Here is a 20,953-nt window from a genome sequence, read left to right as displayed (position 1 = left end):
ACATTTAAAAGAAATCTGTTCTTGCATTCGGGAAGTTAATGCGCGACAAACCCTATTTACATTCAACTTGGTTTTCTCATGGAACGTATTGTGCTCTACTAGTGAGTTAGCAGTAGGAAGAAATAGGGGTTTGATTGGTGTAGTAAAATAGGCTTGCCTATTCAGGCACAACGACAGAGATGAGGGCATACATTTTTCCGTTATTGGTTTAGACGATCACGGGTTAATCGAGATTGTAGCGACTTGTTCTTCTTTCCTTTATACCATCTTGATTGCCAACTTACTAGCAACGTATAATACTATAGTTCCAATGATTTGCACGGAGAAAGAGCGCGCATTCATCGGCGCGACTCGGGGTTGCTCGGGTCCGTTCGGATCGAATAGTTCGCGATTGGTCGCGGGCTGCGAGTCAGCGAAACGTGAATCAGTCGGCGTTGACGGCAAGAAGCAGCGAGAAGTTCGAGTATTAACCAGTGTAGAAACGTGAGGTTCGTCGGTGCGTGTTGCCGGTGAATGAAGCGGGCTAATTGTTACGCGCGATGGCCGCGTGCTACAGCGAGCAGGCATCATCCACCTCGGGGAACGTAACGAAAAAGTCACCTGCGGCCACCGCGAAACCGGTCAGTTGGCAACACAGACTGTTCGGTAAACAACTGTCGCGGTGCAGTCAGGTTAATCAACAGGACACGAAGCCGTGCGATGCAAGTGGTTCGCTCGTCGATGATAACGGCCGGCCGACTTGCGAGGTGATCGGTGTGTATTTTAGTTTCATTAATCCCAGTGCTACCTGCGATGACTTCACGCGTCAGCTGCTCGAACTGTATACGAACGTCAACTCGGTGCACACGGAGAACGATCGGGACGCGGAGAATCCTGACAGAGAAAGGAGAAAAAAATTCGAAGTTGTGCACGTGGTTCTCTGGAGTAACGTAGCCGACGTACTCGACTTCGAAGAAAGTTTCCGTGCACACGTTTCCGAGTTGCCCTGGCTGGCTGTGCCGAACGTAGACTACGAAAGAAAGGTACAACGCGTAACTCTGTTTTTTGATGTTTTCGTAAGTTTGCAATAAGACCAGAACTTGTCGAATTTCTCTGCATTCAAATGCTTCAGCAATTTTAAATATTCGAATACTTTGTACGATGGGAACTATAAATCAAGTTCTTCAATTCCATTGTTCTTTCATAAATTTTCTTTTTAACATATTTTATTAATGTTATATTCTATACAACATTTCTATTTTGATAGAGGCGAATCGATGTGTTTACATTTTTTTGGCTATAACCAATCTCAAACAATTACACGCTATACCGTGACCTAGCATATACAAATAAGACGTAAACGAGATGCAGTATTTGTAAAGTATATTCATAAAAAATTGTATTTATGTATGTTTATATTAGATTAGCGGCGTAGACAATTACTTTAATTGTAATTGCAGAATAATTACAATCAGAATGAATTATTCGGACCACGGCCGTTGTGAGAATTTAAAGCAAAAAAGTCTAAAAAAACAATGTAGTTTGACACTCCTCTAGAAACGTCTCGATCGTTTCGGTTGAAAACTTTTTACAATGCACGATGGTGTAATTGCGAACAATGATGCTTGAAATTTTTTTTATCCCTTGTTTCTGTTCCAAGTTGATGTCACCGACTCTTTATCGTTCAATCTGCAGAAATGCACGAACCCCAATTAAATTCAATTAAATAATTAGACTCGGTTTTTAAACCGAATAATGGCCCTCCGACGGCAGGGGTCAATTCAGATAATTTGCAAGTTCTTGAAACTTTTCGACGAATTTTAAAACCTGTTCATAGTATCCATTTCAATGACTGCCCGTGTTTCAATATTCCCAGAACGCTGACGTTTCAAGATCGTTCGTAATCTTTCCTGGCTGCGGGAATTTTACGGTCGGACGGTATGATCAATTGAAGCGGGTGTATCATTTGAAATTTGTACACATGTCTGTCATAGTGTTGTACATGTACACAGAGGGGGCACGCGTGTCGTTATGCAGAACGACCGCGCGTGCAGCGCCTTTTTTATTTCCAACGGGTGTTTTAACCCCTCGCCAGACGTGCTATTTAGGGTCCGATTTTATTTGCGCCAACACACCAGTCGGAGTCGACTTTCTCTAACTAAAAATCATCCCTGATATTTCCACGCAACGTTCGCTTTTCCACGTTTTTGATCTCGTTATTTTAACCTAATTCTGATTAGATTTTCGTCTTTTAGACACGTTCTAATTTTTCTTGTATTTTACAATTCCGAAACTCGGAGATATTTAACTAGAAAACGTTGCAATCCTACTAGATGCTTTAAATTTTGTTGTTCTTTTGTTTCGTAAGTATAGAAATAGAACAAAATCGTATTTCCAAAATATCGTTCTGTTAATTTTCTTTTAATATAGATGGTTAAATAAGCTCAATAATGGACTGTAATTTTATTTTTTTAACGATCAAAGCTGAAAATATAACAGTTTCGTACATTGATCTCTTCATCGCCTACGCACCTCGATAACTCTTACGGTATCTCTTGTCTCGAAAGTTCGAGGCGCTCTTTATGCGAATTAATGAGGTTATGGCGTTGGAACTAAGTAACGTATAAAAAAAATACGCGTGGATTCTATATCGAGTTACGAAACAATAATCTCAAGTTTGAATGCAATACCGTCTCAAAATTTGTATGTAAGACGAATATTCTTAGTATTTGTTGTAGATATACACATTACTGGTATATAAATGTAAGAGACTATCGGAGGTCGTTATTCCCTTTCTTTTTTCCACGATCATTAGTCAAGCCACTCGAGCAGTTGGTGTTTGTGATGCATATACATATACTCAATAGTCTGATCCGTGAGTAAATGCAACGATAAGCGTCCTGCGCAATTAGCGTCAAGTAGCCTCGCGATTCTTCCTTGCTCGTTATTCCGCCTATCTACCCGATCCACATTGGGTATCATCCCCTTGAAATCGTAAGCTCTTTGTACACTGTTCCATTCATTTAACAATGAGAAGAGCAACTTTGGTGTATGTAACATTCGCGAAAAAGAAATGGTCGAATATTCACGGTATTTTCTTAGACGGTATTCAGCGTAAACAAAGAAATCCGCGGTTGGTGCATGTTTCCAAGATGACTGGCACCGAAACGGCGAAAGAACCGTATCTCAACGAATTTTTCGTTTCCCATTCTGTTGTGAAATACTCAACCGACTACCGGTGAAGCTGAGTCCAATTCTGATTCATATTATTGTGTATGAGAATTACATACGAGAAACTGTATTATGTTATAATTTGAAAAAATTTATTCCAGGATGTAGATAGGAGTCATTAGTGGTATTGTCAAAAAAAATGTGATCTTTTGCAGTATATTTTAACATTACAGTATATAGAGTAGAAAAAAACAATACAATTTGTTTTTTACTACTGGATTTTTGTTTAACGAAGATGCCTGAAAAATTAAACTACTGCTTCCACGATAAGGTTGTGGCGTTGCCTCCCATGCTCGCCACCAGAGGGGTCGCGCTCTCACAAGCGCTCGACCATCCCTCGGTTGCTATATACAGGGTGTTCGGCCACCCTGGGAAAAATTTTAATAGGGGATTCTAGAGACTAAAATAAAACGAAAATCAAGAATACTGATTTGTTGATTGAGGCTTCGTTAAAAAGTTATTAACAATTAAATTCAAAAATTTCAAATCGTTCTGGAAAAATTATTTTTGGTTGCGAGGGTCAATTACAATCATTTTTGGTGAATACACATACCTCTGAAATCCTATCCACTTTCGAGAAAAAAATTCGAGTAGGTACTGAAATTGTTAGACGAAATTAAAAAATTTCAAATCATACTAAAAAAATTATATTTAGTTACAGAGGTCAGTCACAATCATTTTTGGTCATTATACATACCCCCGAAATCCTACGCACTTTCGATAAAAAAATTCCTTACCGAAAATCTAATTAGGTGTCCAAATTTTTTCGACGAAAAAAAAAAATTTCAAATCGTTCTGGAAAAATTATTTTCGATTGCGGGGGTCAATTACAATCATTTTTAGTGAATAGACATATCTTCGAAATCCTTCACACTTTCGAGAAAAAAATTCAGTAAGGTGGACAAATTTTTCGACAAAATTCAAAAATTTCAAATTGTTTTGGAAAAATTATTTTCGGTTGCAGGGGTCAATTACAATAATTTTTGGTGAATAGACATACCCCCGAAATCTTGCGCATTTTCGAGAAAAAAATTCAATATGGATGGAACTTCAAACGTTAATAACTTTATAATGAAGCCTCCATCAACAAATTAGTATTCTTGATTTTCGTCTTATTTTGGCCTCTAGAATCCCCTATTAAAATTTTTCCCAGTGGTGGTCGAACACCATACAATCCTCGACCGATTTCCCAATATCCCAGTCGTCTAAGGCAGGGCCTGCTAGAAAGCCTTACTGGTGACTCCGCTAGCAGGTCCCCTCTCCCTTTTCTGACCTCGTATGAATTTTCTCTGAGTTCCTACCCGTAGCAGAGCAGCGCCACAAGGTGTGTAAATATATTAAAACAAGAATTCTTGTCGTTTGTGCATAAATATATTATTAAATGTTGTTGTCAGATGGTCATTTTATTAAAAAGAAGTTCTAATCTTATATGTATATCGTACACGGTTAGGTATATCTCTGAAGTAGCAAGTTGGTACGTTGTATTTTTCCGTTTCTGTGAGGGCTGTCCAGTTTGTTGGACAAAACTGAATGATTAGCCGTATAAAGCGAACCGAGCGGTGCTAGGATGTCCGCAGAGTTGAATGGCGTAATAGAGCCAAGGCTGCTCATCGTTTGCACGACGTAAACCGTTTCATAAAGGTACACGCCTTTGCTTCGACGGGGTAGCGCCGAGAAAAAGAGTCAAGCCCGAGCAGCCTTTCCATTCCGGGGTGGCCGACCCATATCTTCTGCAAATAGCTTTCTCATTCGGCCGGTGAGATCAAGAAAAAAGCGACTCGGGTAGGTAGCGAACGAAGAGAAAGAGAGAAAATATATTTACGTTCGGTACGGGCGTCGGATAGAAGGAGAGAACGGAATCGGTGCGATGCCAGGGTCCCTTCCCACGAAATACGACTGAAACGGTAAAGAAGAAAAAAGGAATGAGAGAAACGTTGGAATCTAGATGGACTTTGAGGTAGTTCGTACAGAGAGTGGCCCGTACGCGGCGCTATGTATCACTCCTTCCTACTATTCGCCTCCTGTTTCAGGCTGCTTTTTAGCCGGCGTATCGTGTAGCGTAGATTACACACGACCTACTCGGCAGTGGTCAAAGGAAAAGTGAAGCACGTGAGAATCGCCCGAATAAATGTATTCCAGTACCTATGACTCGAAAACTCGCGCGAAACCCCCTCCGAATGCTTTGACGCCGCGCATCCACGACGGTGTGCAGATGAAAGTGGTTAGGAAAGTTGCGCGAAAAAAATTAAATGTTTTGCGCCGTTTATCTTACGGTAATATTCGTCTCTTTTCAGACCGTAAATAGATACTGCTTTTAATTCTTTTATTTTTCAGTTTATAAGGAAGCATTCCAATTGTATGTTCACTTTTTGTTGACTTTATCTTTTTATAATGCTCACGGAGAGGCAGCAATACTCGTCAGACAAAAGATAACACACCACGAAACGAGAAAGTACGAAGAAGACAACTCCTCAGGCAACAGTGGCCAAAGTAAAAAACGTGGAAGGCTGGCTAACTACAGCTTCAGTGTACTGTCCACCACGACAAGAAATTGCGAGGAATTCTTTTCATATTGTCAGTGAGAAGTTTATAGACAGAGAATAAAGTATATCCAAGAGAAGATGAACATCTTTGCAAAGATTAAAAAGAAAATATTAATTAATTTAATCACAAATACATGACATCGTTATCATGAACTAGCCCAAGACACGGTAGCAAAATGCAAACTGGCCCTCGAACAAAAATAAATTGGACATGTCTGCCTTAGAGCAATTACATCCACGTCTTGGTCCATTAGCAATGATATATTATGCAAAGATGTCTGGATAAATTACATTCGCCAAGTTTGCCACATCGTACAGAAATAGAGCCATCGACCATCCAACTAGACTTGCTCGTTGTTTTGAGGAATAAACTGAAAACTCAATTGCTATTCTAGGCAGAAGCGATGTTATTCTTCCTCGCATACATTTTTAACAGCAAGCAAGTATTCAAAATGCTTATGAATCGTTACTCGTAACTTTCGTAAAATCGATCCTCACTGGAATGCAACGAGTCTGTGTTCCACGACATTCTCGAATCGCGAATAAGAAACGTGTTTCGTTGGTGAGCAATTGAAAGCGCGGTAGCTTAAGACGCTGTTGGGGTTGACCAATAGAAACACAGTGGTCTCGTCAGTCTTCTCTGTTGGACGAAAGATGTCGGGAGGCCGCGATATCTGTGTATATCAGGGGTGCGCAACTTTAAATACCGAAAAGAATGATATTCAACGTTGCACAATATTGATTAATAATATTCAGATTTTATAACAAACTTTATAGCATTTATCGTACGTGTTGCGTTGTATAAAAATTCCAGTAGTATGAATACTAATGTATCACGAACACATTGTTATTTATAGACGAAAATCTCGAATAACGAATAAGGGATAAACTACTCTTTATTCTATTTGCTGGTTGAATACAAATAAAAATTTGAATCATAGCTTATATCGAATGAATAACTACGTATCTATCATTTGAGCTTATTCATTTTCTATTTTTCGAAGTTTGCTCATCTCTGTAGGGTAGACGGCGACAAAGCACGCGTTGCGCACCTCTGTCGTTCACGAAGGAGGCGATTGAACGCGCGCGAACGAGTCAACAGTGATCTCATCCCTTCCCCTCCATCGCTTGTCTTCTACTCTACCCGATGTCACGGTACGGAAAGGGGTTCCCCTTGGCAAGAGAGACCAAACGGCGGGAGTGTCTGGTAGAAAATGGAAACTGAAAGACATCACTTTTCAAATTATCTTACCCCGAGCGTAAAATCTTATCCTACGCCCATATAACCGATATCACTCGGAACGAAATATCAGCGTTTTCCCTTACTGTACAAAAATTCAGATTATAGCGAAACGGATACCAAACAACGATACCTCGAACCTAGATTAAAGTTAAATGAAATGAACAACGACTACCTTACGCCGTATTCATTTGTAATACACGGACTACAATAGTGTGCACTAACTGTGTAATTCGACTATGTTCGCTGCGCTTTACAACGGTAACGGTTACACCAAACGTATCAGGTTTATAAAAGGTTTAAATAACACGTGCAATATCAAATATTATGGCTTTGTATAGGATACGGGAGAACAAAAACAAGCTAATTTAGCTGCTGTTAACGTACACGAGCGTTCACAGAGAGCTGCAATGGACGTTTAATGGCGCGTATTTCGTACGCCATCGTTTACGCGATAATTTTTTTCTCGATTCGAATACTTGAAACGCGAATTAAACGCCGCGGTGCCAACTACCTCGATAATACCAGTATCGAAAGGCTCGGACGACCAAACCGATCTCGTCGAAGTACCCTGCTCGACGATTCAATAAGCGTAACGTTTAATCCGTTCGGATATCGAATATTCGGCTACCGTTGCACGAACCGGAATTTCGTATACGTGTGATCGCGATAGGATCGCAAAATAGTGATATTACACTAGCGTTTTTCGTACTGATACAAATTCTCTGGAGGGAGGGAGAGAATCGACGAGGGTAAGCGGACGATGGTGAGCATGGACGATACGGCGGGAGGGGGAGGGGGAGGAGGTAGCAAGCAGGAGCGTTGGAGGTGCCGTGGTAGGGGACATACAGACCACCGGGGGAAATAACGATAGCACCGTCGAGCGAGCGGCAGCAACGCCAAGGGAGGACGTTACGCGTTATCGACCGCTCGAGACGGAGACGGCAAACGAACGTACAGTGACTCACACAGAAAATCGTCCATCACATTTGTCTTGCTAATGTTGTTCGTATTATCTAATATATAAATATGAAATTTTTACAATTGATTTAAAAGTGTTTGATCTATATTAAGGCTACAGCTATTCGAACAAATTAATATTAGAATATTTTATAGATACACTGCATAACTATCGCACAGCCTTCAATGATTCAGAATTTTTAGTAGGAATCGAAGAGAATTAATTATACAAATTGAAAGAGTATGATAAATAATGGTTTTCGTGTAAAATTAGTTACTCCTATATAAAACGTAAGGCGATAGGCTATTAAAAAAATAATTCTCAGTTGCGTAATTATAGCAGGATTGTCGATAAGTTAATTTCCTTTGAGTAAGAGTCGTGAAATATAGAAACTAGTACCATTTTTAATCGAGTTTTATTTTATTTTGTATTCGAATATATTCGCGTAGAACGTATCCGACTGATAAAGAAAAATGTGCAATTTTAACATTTTGGACGGAATGCATCAGTATTCGAGAAATTGCTGTAGGAACGAACGAGAAAACGCCGTAGGAAATATACGAAGGGACGAGGTAATGCCTCCCAGTGGAGGGTCGCGATAACGTACGACGTCGCACATTCGGTACCTAGAGGAGACCCTTCTTGCCTTATTCTGGCGTTCACCCTCTTTGTATTCAGCAGCGGCGCATCGGTGGAGAATTTTGCCCATCTCGATTCGAGTTGATGGAAAAATAGCGAATTAAAACTTGAAACAGACGTCCAGGGCAAACATGTACCGTTTATCTGTAAAAACATAATAATTTCTAGATTAAAAATATTCTTTTTGTATCCCCCTCCCTTGAGGTTTGCATCCCCTACTTTGAAAAACACGATTATGAGTAGAATATAATGAGTTAAATACCTAAAGCGTCAACTTGGGATCTTTAACCAACACCAGGCCTAAATTGTTTAATTTTAGTTAATTTAAAGTAAGTTAGAAACATGTAACCACGGTATTAAAACGGTTAAACCAAAGGATTACCTAAAATGACAAGCATAAATTCATTTAAGTCTGTGAGTTATTAACAAAATGATGAAGGTTTCTAATGGACCTCGTGTGGTCGAATAAAAGTTGAAGTTTTCGTCATTGTTATTTATACGTTCTTCTACACGCCTTTTGATAAATCATTGTAAACTGATTTACAGAATTTAGATTTTTAAAAATAATTTATGTATCTTGCATGGCTATATGATCGTTAGGCAATTGTTACACCGGTCTTTCAAGCTATAACATAAGATATAGAATTTATTTATGGATAAATTAAATAGCGTATAAGGATTTACAATTTTTTACTAACTAAAAATGCAAAGATAAGAGCCCCCCTGAAAGGTGTTGGACACAAAGGTTCAGCAAAATTCTCAGACCTTCGCAGGTTGTTAGGAGAGTTGAACCTTTTGCTTTTGTGTAGTTTCAGTAACTAATTCTTATCTCTGTTTGTGTTTTAACGAGCATATAATGAAGTAGTTGTATTAGTGTACGAATACTCGTTAAGATAATTATCTATTAGAAGAGTACATTTTTACATTATGCTTAAAGAATATGGACGACTACCATTGTGCTTCAATTTACTCCTTGCCTTTATGCTTTCGTAATTATAGACTGTACAGTTAATCCATGTTAGCGAACATTATACTTCATCATTGTCACGTGAAAAGAACATTTGCTACGGTCTTCTGTAAAAGTTGATAGTATACAAAATTATTTTCTATTTGTAATCTGTAAATAAAACTGGTTATAAATATTAAATAAATGGATCAAAAAATTTGTCTTTGTCTTTGAAAGCATCAGTAAATTAAATAATTTAATCACACTAAAATTATTAAATATATACTTTCTCTCTGAAATTTGTTTACGCCTTGAATTGATTGGAGTTTTATTTCTAACAACATAAAACTATGCGTACCGAACAAAGGAAATTTATTTAAAATGAAAATGGAATATGCACAAAGATGTAATTTGAAGCTACTTTAATTTAACGTTTCTAAATTCTTTGCATTTAATGAATTTCAATGAAATTTTTTAATGCTGCGCTTATGCGTACAGTTTTATGCAACATGCAAGAATTAAATTGAAAAAAAAATAACGCACGGTTCACGAGTTTAATTATTGCTTGCCACATGTGACCCTCAGTCACGCACAGGCCAAGCGTACAACCGCTAACGCACGGATTATATTGCTCGTAGGAGTCGTATATTTTCTTCAAAATCATTCTCTACTTTCACGACATATTATCCATTTAACGCTACCTATTATTATAAAAATGCTGTCTCGCAAATCCATAAATAATTACGTATCTGAAAAGCAAATAAAAATGTATACAATCAATTTGGTCACGTTAGAAACATTTATATTTTTTGTCAAAATGCAGGAATAAGATCCGCGTTACAAAGACCAGTTTCAGATAAGCCTGAAACAAAGAAACATTGCAAAGAGTTTATCATTGATTTCTTTAAATGTATACAATTAATTTTGTCGCGTTAGAAATATTTATATTTTGTATCAAAATGCAGGATTATGATCTGCGTTACAAAGTCTAGTTTCAGATAAGCCTGAAACAAAGAAACATTGCAAAGAGTTTATCATTGATTTTTCCAAATGTATACATTTGATTTTGTCGCGTTACCAAACATATTTTGCATCAAAATGTAGGAATAAGATGCCAGGTTACAAAGACTAGTTTCAGATGAGCCTGAAACAAAGAAACATTGCCAAGAGTTGCATACCTTTAGAGAAATCAATGATAAACTTGTGAACAATGATAAATTGTATATATTTCGAGAAATCAATGATAAATTAATTTTGTCGCGTTACCAAACATTTATATTTTCTATCAAAATGTAGATGTTTGATCCCTGTTACAAAGACTAGTTTCAGATAAGCCTGAAACAAAGAAACATTGCAAAGAGTTTATCATTGATTTCTCCAAATGTATACAATTAATTTTATCGCATTACCAAACATTTATATTTTGCATCAAAATGTAGGAATGAGATTTGCGTTACAAAGACTAGTTTTAGATAAGCCTGAAACAAAGAAACATCGCGAAGTGATTATCACTGATTTCTCTGCAGAATTGAAAGAAACAGTTCAACAAACTTAAAAGAAGTTCCACGAATCTCGTAGTCTCGTTGAGTCGGTCTCCTTTATCTTTAACGGAACAGAAGCTTCTCGCTTTCGTTTCATCGTTGCCTGTTTCCACGGCTGTCGCTACTGTAACCGGTGCAGCCTGCTAGAAGAGACGTCGGTCCTATTATCGGTAGACTCCATTCTCGATCATCTTACCGAAAGAGAGACGTTTTCTTGGCCGTTTCTGAAAGTCAGTAATATTTTCCCCCGTTCAAACACGGTTGTTGAAAGGGGTTGATTGCTTATCTACGGGGAAACAGAAATTTACCCGCGTCTGGTTACCCTCTGTAGTATTTTCGTGCATGTCTATCCTTCCTTATCTTTTCCGGCGGCGAAAACCTTTCCACCAGTTTCTAATATCACACTCGAGCCCCTCCCTTCTTTCGCCTCTTGTACCCGCTGTAATCATGCAGCTGGGCAGAAGGGATAGCACTCATTGTCAGCAGACATTACACTCCCCTGTAGACACTCGTTGCGCCCTTTTTGCCGTGGTTGAATTTTGTAGCGCGGGAAGGATAACTGAAGAAACGGAACCACGCTACGTGTTTCGAATTATTTACGGTGCATATATACAGACACGCTCGTTTATCGCACGTATTCTGCTCACGCTTCCTGAAATTGATGGGTTTCGATTTTTTTTTCTCCTTCTCTTACAGTCAATACTCGCACGACGTGCGAGCTGAACTCGGGCAGCCATTTTTGCATCTCAAAAATGAAATTCTGTAAAATCGTGAAGATCGTTGTTATTAATGCGAAGTACAAATCGTTGAATATTGCAATTTTCTTGTGATATCTTTTAAAAACATTTGTTCTCGTTACTTCGATCTTTCATTTTTAATTTCAAATTATACTGGGTGTTCGGCCACCACTGGAAAAAACATTAATGGGAGATTCTGGAGGCCAAAATGAAACGAAAATCAAGAATATCAATTTCTTGACTGAGGCTTCGTTAAAAAGTTATTAAAAAATTAAATTAAAAAATTTAAATTCGTTCTAGAAAAATTATTTTCAGTTGCGGGGATCAATTACAATAATTTTTTGTGAATAGACACACCCCTGAAATCCTACCCACTTTCGAGAAAAAGATTTGGATAGGTGTTGAAATTTTTTGGTAAAAAAAAATTTTTCATATCGTTTTAAAAAAATTATTTTGGGTTGCAAGAGTCAATCGCGATCATTTTTGGTCATTACACATACCCCCGAAATCCTACCCACTTTCGAGAAAAAAATTGTTTACCGAAAATATAATTTCTGGCCAGAAATGTCTGCCCGAATTTTCATGCGAATCTTTAAAACGTCATAACTTCTGAACGGATTGGACGATTTTAATGTTCAAAAAGCCAAACGCCGCATATTTTAGTGTAGAATATGTACAAATTGCAAAAATATTCGAAAAGTTGGTCTTCGACCCCGCAAAATGAGAAAAACCCCATAAAAATGGTCCAATATTCAAACAGCCATAACTCCTACAATAGTGAATATATTTCAATGAAACTTTTTTCTGAAGTAGAGCTCATGGGTACCTACAGAAAAGTATTAGACAACTTTTCTGTAGAGCGTCAAATAAAATTATTAAAAATGAAAAACGAATTTTTAAGAAAAATCGACAGGGGGTAGGTGCCTGAATTTTTCGGCGAAAAAAAAAATTTTTAATTAATTCTGAAAAAATTATTTTCGGTTGCGGGGGTCAATTACAATCATTTTTGGTCATTATATATACCTCCGAAATCCTGTTCAGTTTCCAGAAAAAAATTCGAGAAAGTGCTGAAATTTTTCGGTGAAATTAAAAAATTCTAAATCGCTCTGGAAAAAATATTTTCAGTTGCAGGGGTCAATTACAAGCATTTTTGGTGAATAAACATACCCTCGAAATCCTGCGCATTTTTGAGAAAAAAATTCAGTATGAGCGGAACTTCAGACGTTAATGTAAGACAATAAAAACTAAAATAATAATATTGTGTTATCACTGAGCACCGGACGATGCAACGCAGTGAATAGCTAAAAAAGAACTGCCTTTCCCAGCCTGGGAAAATGCTCGTGTAGACGCTGGCGAAAAGTCCTTAAGGGCCCGTCCGTAATTTACGATGGATCTGGCGCCGTGTAGATTAGGGCCTGTCATAGCCACACAGGCCTTCAGGTCTCGGCCATTGGGCCGTATTCATAGCAGAAAAAGGTGGTGTGGGAATTTTCCAACATTAATAACTTTTTAACGAAACCTTCAACAAATTTGTATTCTTCATTTTCGTCCTATTTTGGCCTCTAGAACCTTCCATTACAATTTTTCCCAGAGATGGCCGAACGCCCTGTATGTATAGTCCGGGCCACGATATAGCGAGGTCGTAAACTCGAGTAGGTGTCAAAGTTTATACGTTTCAGCTCCTAAAACAAGTGAATTGACAGAAATACGAGCAACTAAGGGCCTTAGACCATAGTCAGGGCCGTACGAAGAAATGTTTTATCTAGTATCGTCATTTTTAGAGGTATCGTAACAGGTAAAGGTCTTACTCGAGTCTTTAATAGCTTAATTTACCTGCTTATAGTATATGCATGTAGAAAATGAAAAAAGATAGTGCAATTACGAACACAGAAAGGCACCCTCAAGCAAGATGTCATGTATGGCCCTAAGTGCTGCAGCAGTAGTCGGTCCCAACCCTCAAGAGTTTAGTTTTCGACCTCACTATATCGTGGCCTGGACTATACACGTTGAACTGTATATACCATTGCTATAACCATTGTGTGAAATATATTACGAAGAGTAGTCAGTTTACGTAACTTGACACCTATGATGGTCACTGTTATGTCTTATTTCGTCGAACTGACGCTAATACTCGGTAAGGTCGACGGGTAAAAAACTTACCCAAACAATGACGGACGAAGGTTTCTACCCAGGCAATAACAGACGCATCACCGACTGCATTCTACCAATTGAGAATGTAATCTCATTACATTTGCCACGATAAAATTACATGACAATTAGATAGTTTCTAAACAGTTTAAAGATTTACAATTATGATAACACCGTAATTGAGAGTCACGATTTTTAATTGTAAATGTATTGTAATGCGAAGCAAAGTACTTACGGTCGGTCGAATATCGATGAAGAATCGTGAAGGATCATTGTGATCGATGTTTAAATACTCTTACAGGCGATCAAGTATCTTTTTTACAGACCAGGCTGACTCGAAGGTATCGGATAAAGGCTGGTGTGCCGACATTAATTTTATTGGACGGTTCTAACGGCTCGGTGGTAACCAGGGGGGGTGTAGAACGAACCATTGGCGATTCTGCTGGAGCTGAATTCCCTTGGAAACCACCTCATCCAAAAGCAGCTCTCGAGGATGGGCCATTATTACCATGCGGAGCCCGCGGTAGCAACGAACCAATGTTGCACGAGGAGTTACGCCATTGCTTTAAGGGTGTCTATTTTAGCGCACATTGGGTAAATGATATATATTTTTCGTTTACTGTGATAATTTCTATAACGTAATAAAGTTAGAAACAATAAGACGTAATACGTATTTCTTTTGCTTAGTGTCCACCTTGCAAAGCGTTTACCCCACAACTCGTGGACACCTATCAGCGAATTCGGGAAAGAGGCCACGACTTCGAGGTGATCTTTGTGAGTTCGGATAGGTAGGTCGTATTTGATCAGTTATTTTGCTCGTTTATCGTAAAGTGATTAAACTAATTTTAAAAAATGGAAAATCGAATTATAAAATTATTATGTAACTAATAATAGTACTGACGATACTAATGATAATAGAACTAATAATGCTGACTTATGAGACGTAAGGAAGATGTAAATTTTATGTCACCAGGAGCGAAGAATCTTATAACGTTTATATTGAATCGATGCCTTGGTTGAGGATACCGTTCAGTCAGGAAGAAAGACGACGAAAATTAGCGAGAGCTCTCGACGTACAAGCAATACCCACTTTAGTGATACTCGATCCCCGCGATAATATTATAACTTTAGACGGTCGAGCGGAATTGATCGAGGACCCTGAAGGACTGGTAAACAAAAACTTCGTACAACAGATTTATTAAGCTGCGTGATCTTCTGGAGCAGTTTAAAAAAACACAAGTTGATTCTCGATAATGTGTTTTACGATGAAACTTTGTAAATGTTTTAGATTTTTACAATTTTGTACATGGTTGAAACATTGGAAATAAACTAACTATATTTTTTTTTTTGGAAGCGCTCTGAAAAATTATGCAATTTAATTTTTTTTTTTAAGTAAGTGTATTAAAAGACGTGTATTTAACTTTTAGAATTTTCCTTGGACCAGTTGTTTGGTGAATATTTTAACAGAGAAATATGCTACTTCATTGCACGACGCACCGGCAATAATATTGTTCGTCGGTAAGTACGCTTAAAAGCATAAATATTTTTGCTGATCCTTTTATCTCGGCGGTGTGTTTCGACAGAAGGCGAAGACTGTGAGATTCAATTCGCAGAAAGCGTATTATTGCCAGCTGCACAGACATACAGAAAAGATAGACCTGATTACGATCCAAATTACGATGATCCAGATGATATTTTGCAGTTTTATATAGCATTAGATGTAAGTATTAATTTAGTATCTAATAAGCGAATTTAAAGAAGCGTTAACAAATTTACAAGAACATTCTCCACGTCGGAATGACGAAAAAAATCCTAATAAATACAGGGTGTTCGGCTCTCTCTGGGAAAAATTTAAATGGGAGATTCTGGAGGCCAAAATAAAACGAAAATCAAGAATATTAATTTGTTGATCGAGGCTACGTTAAAAAGTTATTAACGTTTGAAGTTCCGCCTGTAGAAAGGCGTATCTGCGTACGCTGATAGTGGTTCTTACTCAGAAAACATAAGGCTGTCGATACGTCAGTAAGTAGAGTTTCTCATGCTGAGTGAGAACCACTATCGTATGCACGCAGCTATTCGCAGATTGCCCATTCTACAGACAGAACTTTAAAAGTTAATAACTTTTTAACGGAGCTTCAATCAACAAATTGGTATTCTTGATTTTCGTCTTATTTTGGCCTCTAGAATCTCCCATTAAAATTTTTCCTAGTTATAGCCAAACACCCTGTATACTTTCTCTTTGAAGTTTGTTTACACCTTGAATTGATTGGATTTTTATTGGTGATAATTTATATCTAACAGAAAAAAAATTTATCTAAAATGAAAATGGAATATGTACGAAGACCAAATTTGAAGCTACTTATTTAGTGTTCCAAAATTCTTTGCGTAATTTAATGAATTTCAATGAAATTTATATTATTATCAATGAGATTTATAGATCCACGAATCTCTTGACTTTTAGATATAGTTAATTGAAGACATTAGTAATTTATTTTTATTATAGTGTGAGACGTCAGATATCCTTCGCGAATTTGTGGGTTTGGACGATGCCGTGCCCCTTTTAACGGCGATCGACATACCACGAGGAATTTACGTCGTGATGGAGGATGGTGCCGAAATAACTGTGGACTCTGTACAACAATTCGTCGATGGGTTTCGTAATGACAAATTACCTATAAACAAAATAGCCGCGGTACACAAAACAGTCAAAAATGATCATATTTCTACTTGAATACTTGGGAATTATTGCGGACGATTTTATACAAATTATTGAAAACCATACGTGAAGGAAGGAGCAGTTAGGTTTTATAAGTGGTCATTATACAACCACAGAATAAAGAAAACCCCATCCTCTCTTCTCAATCCTATCTCTGTGATACCATTGCTCCTTCGAGTAGGAAGGATCCCGCGCAGAATTGCGTTTGTATTGTATCTGTACACCCCTTTGTGGAAGTAACCAAAAGACATGTATTATATATCATAGTCAAGTTAAACTTGAGCGAATTGTATTTTTAAGTGTACGCACGCACACGAATACGGTAATATATTATAATGTATTACTTAACGAACGCCAAATGAACACGTCGAACGTATATTGAGTTGCTAAGTGTTTATTTATCCTGTTTCCCATACAGGCAAATAATCGTTGACTTCGTAAAATTTCATGTCTTAAATTAACTTAACTTTTGCAAACCGAAAAATAAATAGATATGAAAAATTGTACGAGTTTATTGAAGTTTTTTTTTTTTTTTTAACTTATAATTGTTTTCATATAAAAATTATGTCTAGTGTCATTTTTACATTATAAGTCTACGAACGATCAATTTATTTGCCGATTTACATTTCATTCTCCAAATGCATTTTTCCCGTCATTTTTTTGATTCTTATTGATTTTATCGTCAGAACTGGAGTTCAATGAGCTACACCACATGACAATGAAAATTTCGCAATATACATCGCAATTATTCTACTTTATACACATACCTACAATATAATTAAAGCTACGCGTCATTAATAATAAAACGGGCGTTATCAACTCGCGTTTATCGAAGTATTAGAACATGTCGCATGGAAATAAAGTACATTAGATTCATCCTATCATCGTATTTTTTTAAAAAGACATTTGCTGTCATTTGTACTATTTTATCTATAAAATAAATAATTGGCGGACAAATTTTATTTTTACATGTCAAATAAATCACTAAAAACTATTTTACGCTAGGAGAGCTGCCAAAGCATCCAAAAATTTTGCTCTTTCCTCGATTTTCAGTCTTATTACTGGAAAAAAAAAATAAAAACTTACCATTAAAAAATTAGTCGTCTTAAAGGTAGGATGACAAAACTCTCAGCTCTTAAACAATTCTTACTTGTCGTATCAAAATAGTCTGCTTCTATGTTACAATTTGTATTTTTAGCCGCTTGTTCAAAGGCTCTTCCAAATAGACTGTAATTAATTAATATCATTACAACTAAATCAAACATAGATTAAAATACAGGGCGATTCTTTCATTGGAAATCTTAAAAGCGTAAAAATGTTCACTACAACGATTCATCTGATGGATGGCGGTCACTGTTTTTGGGATTTTTAGCGAGAGAATCGCTCCATATTTTCACGATTACACGAATACTATAAATTACCTTCTTGGCTGATCTTCGCATGCTGGCGGTATACCGACCATAAGACATGTACCATTATCTGGGTTACATATCGAAGAAACCACGAGTGGCCATTCTGGTGCTCGTCTGTTTTTCGAAGAATCTACGTAAGCCTTCAAAATAAATTGAGCTAACATCACCAATGGATGCGGATGCATGAATATATAATTGTCAACACTTCCATCGGGGATGATTATGTAAAGAAACGAACCAGCGCTTCTGATATGCTTCATTTGTAAAATACTTTGCGCAGTCTTAAAAATACTACTAAGCATAATTTTTGCCTTCTCTACGCCGCTTTCTAAAACATTTTTCTTCGTCCGCGACAAACAGTCGAGCGCATCCAAAAAACAACGCTGCGGCAACTTCTCTTTCGACTAGAAAATTGAGACAATAACACGAACATATTTATAAAATTGAACATCAAAGGTATATAAATATTAACTTACAGAAGACTCGAGCACGGCAAGCATAGAATAAACTATATCCGAAGCACAGTATTTGAACTTGTAACCATACTGAAGGGTAAAGCTTGTTCCGATAATCGTGTCTACTTTATATTTTCCCGCTAACTTTTCAACCATTTGTCGAAATTCTTGTCGAAGTACAAGATCCATGGCAGAAAATCGTTGCCTGGACTGTTCCAGAGGTAAACCCATTTCTGCCAGAAGTTCCTTCAATCGTTGTTCCCCTCTGATTGACCAAAGTTTTAGCGACACTGCAGTTGGTACTGAGTGTCTTAAACTAGCTTCTACGGTCCAATGTCGATACAATGCAAGTGTAAGACTAGAATTTTTCTCTAAGGAATCATATTTCATATTTTGTTACAAACAGTTTAAGAACAAGGGATTCTCCTTTAATAGGTTCAAAAAATCTGTTTCTTTTTTCTTTTTTGTCATTACCCAAAATAATATTTCAATTATACTTAAAATTTGGATTTTATGTTCTGTTTAAAATATTTTCACAGCAACATAAACTTATCTTATCTGCCGAAAGTAATTAGTTTCTTTTGTAGAACTATTTTAGGCATGTTACGCGAGAATATACCCTTAATTATGAAACGTATTCTCGAGAATGAAGGATACTCTTTAGCATAAGTAATTCGGATTATACTCTGCTGTTGTTGCTGCTCTGCATCAACTTCGCCTCCTTGCTTGTGTGTTAATCGGGACACGTGAGATTGAAGGGCACCTTCGTCAAGAACGCTTAACCGCGATTCTACCTTATTAAGAATGGCTTGTTCGGTACAACCAACTATAGCCCACCAAACCATATCTAGATTGTCTTTTGACATGTGCCAGGCCATTTCAAAAACAAGCATTGCACTCTGTGAAAAAAGAAACGAAAAAAATTTTGAAATTTTTAATCAATGTCGTGCATATTTAGGAATTAGCGTATCGGTAATCCATTTTAATATGATGTTTACCGATTTTCCATAGTAGCTGTACTGTGTATAATTGAATAAAATAGTTGCTCTGTTTTCTGACCACTTCCTTCGTTCTGCTTTTTTAATAATATCATCCTCGTTTAATCTTCGTCTTTTTGTCTGAGATTCATCATTGTCTAACTCTTCGTCTGTATCATCCTCATCAGACTAAGGATTATACAATGTAATCTTTTTTTTTTCGATATTTATGTTCATAAAAAATGAAAAATGTTTACCGAATCATCCCTGAAAACTTCCTTGTATTCTGGAATCTCATCATCTTCATCAGCTTTACCAAGTATACGTACTTGATTTTCCGAATATATGTTACATAAATCATAAGGTCTATGACTATCAAGAATATAAAATATCACAGATTCTGCAGGTTGTAGTAATTCCACTAAGTCTAACGTACCACCACAATTTATCAAGATAACATTTTTTATCTAAACAAATCGCAATTGTTAATAATTAATTCTAGTGCATAAGCATTGACTTGTATGTGTATAAAACTTTTGTTACCTCTTCACAATTCTCATTAAAGGCACGAATCATATCCTGTATACCTTGTACAGGTATTAAAGTATATATCATGTTATCATTTTTAAAAAGCTGTTGCAAAATTCTGCAGGCACAAATGGCATCAACATCAAAGTTAACAAGTAGTAAGCATCTCTGTAATAAAAAATTGGAGCACACGAACAATTATTTGTTCCATTCTATTCGAATTTGATAATTTTTACAATTAATTTCTTACGTAAAGAACTAAAAAATATAACAATAATTTGAAGGTAAATAAAAGGTAATATTGTTTAACCTATATAAACATATCAGAGTACCGAACTCTCGTATGCAGAAAGTTAAAAAATGTAACTTACGTCGTCTCTTATCGTACGATAGAAACTTCTTTCTAAGTTTTCCACGAACATATTGCGGTAATTCTCGGCATGGGAATATTTTTTACATTTATCGTACTTATTCTACCCCCTGTTACTTTGCATTAACGCTAGACGACAGCGTGCTGTTCACGATACCGAATGCAAGAGAATCATTGCGGTAAATACTGGAAATATCGATATTAAACAGTTACAATTCATCACAGATTTATAAAATGTCCTAAGTAAATTAGAATTAAATAACCGCATAAATCGTGTTACACCTTTTATTCAACGAGTGCATGAAATTGTAACGCAGAATTTAAAACACAAACAATAACACTGTGGAATTGGAGGGAAGCTGCAGTCGAATTTGAAAGTAATCGATCTATTTCTAGGGTTTCGATCATGTACTTTTCTGTTGGTTAAAAATTAAATTTCATTATAATCATTTATACTATTTGTGTACAACTTAATTATTTGGTTTGCTAGATTTATTATATCACATTCTATGTAATATTTAAAGATATTT

The 20,953-nt window shown here is 36.8% G+C and overlaps 2 protein-coding genes across 3 annotated transcripts; one reads left to right on the top strand and one right to left on the bottom strand.

The window, feature by feature from the left end:
• The first annotated feature begins 441 nt into the window (after positions 1–441).
• LOC143344645 (nucleoredoxin) lies at positions 442–17,285 on the top strand. Its single transcript, XM_076770901.1, has 7 exons — positions 442–1,022; positions 14,290–14,559; positions 14,653–14,753; positions 14,939–15,134; positions 15,393–15,483; positions 15,549–15,685; positions 16,469–17,285. The coding sequence occupies exons 1-7, from the start codon at positions 540–542 to the stop codon at positions 16,694–16,696; spliced, it is 1,506 nt and encodes a 501-aa protein (XP_076627016.1). The 5' UTR covers positions 442–539; the 3' UTR covers positions 16,697–17,285.
• Cdc45 (cell division cycle protein 45) lies at positions 17,274–20,782 on the bottom strand. Of its 2 annotated transcripts, XM_076770898.1 has the most exons (10): positions 20,706–20,782; positions 20,425–20,609; positions 20,069–20,221; positions 19,783–19,992; positions 19,547–19,714; positions 19,206–19,447; positions 18,570–18,906; positions 18,103–18,497; positions 17,832–17,908; positions 17,274–17,742 (listed from the first exon to the last, which is right to left on the bottom strand). In XM_076770898.1, the coding sequence occupies exons 2-10, from the start codon at positions 20,473–20,475 to the stop codon at positions 17,678–17,680; spliced, it is 1,698 nt and encodes a 565-aa protein (XP_076627013.1). In that variant the 5' UTR covers positions 20,476–20,609; positions 20,706–20,782; the 3' UTR covers positions 17,274–17,677. The 2 variants fall into 2 exon arrangements, with proteins under 2 accessions (XP_076627013.1, XP_076627012.1); XM_076770897.1 differs by having other exon boundaries at positions 20,425–20,743.
• Between the last annotated feature and the right edge of the window lie 171 nt (positions 20,783–20,953).

This window comes from Colletes latitarsis, chromosome 8, assembly GCF_051014445.1.
Source record: "Colletes latitarsis isolate SP2378_abdomen chromosome 8, iyColLati1, whole genome shotgun sequence".
Lineage (NCBI taxonomy): Eukaryota > Metazoa > Arthropoda > Insecta > Hymenoptera > Colletidae > Colletes > Colletes latitarsis.
This window is presented reverse-complemented; position numbering and strand designations above follow the sequence as displayed.

What these genes read in the sequence shown, in the direction of transcription:
- LOC143344645 (XM_076770901.1), top strand. Translation starts at nt 540, where the DNA reads ATGGCCGCGTGCTACAGCGAGCAGGCATCATCCACCTCGGGGAACGTA. An exon ending in ACGTAGACTACGAAAGAAAG is followed by an intron (nt 1,023 to 14,289) that starts GTACAACGCGTA and finishes TCTTTTTTACAG; the next exon opens with ACCAGGCTGACTCGAAGGTA. An exon ending in AGTTTTATATAGCATTAGAT is followed by an intron (nt 15,686 to 16,468) that starts GTAAGTATTAAT and finishes TTTTTATTATAG; the next exon opens with TGTGAGACGTCAGATATCCT.
- Cdc45 (XM_076770898.1), bottom strand. Translation starts at nt 20,475, where the DNA reads ATGTTCGTGGAAAACTTAGAAAGAAGTTTCTATCGTACGATAAGAGAC. An exon ending in AAGTTTTCAGGGATGATTCG is followed by an intron (nt 19,715 to 19,782) that starts GTAAACATTTTT and finishes TATAATCCTTAG; the next exon opens with TCTGATGAGGATGATACAGA. An exon ending in CGAATTACTTATGCTAAAGA is followed by an intron (nt 18,907 to 19,205) that starts GTATCCTTCATT and finishes GAAAAATTCTAG; the next exon opens with TCTTACACTTGCATTGTATC.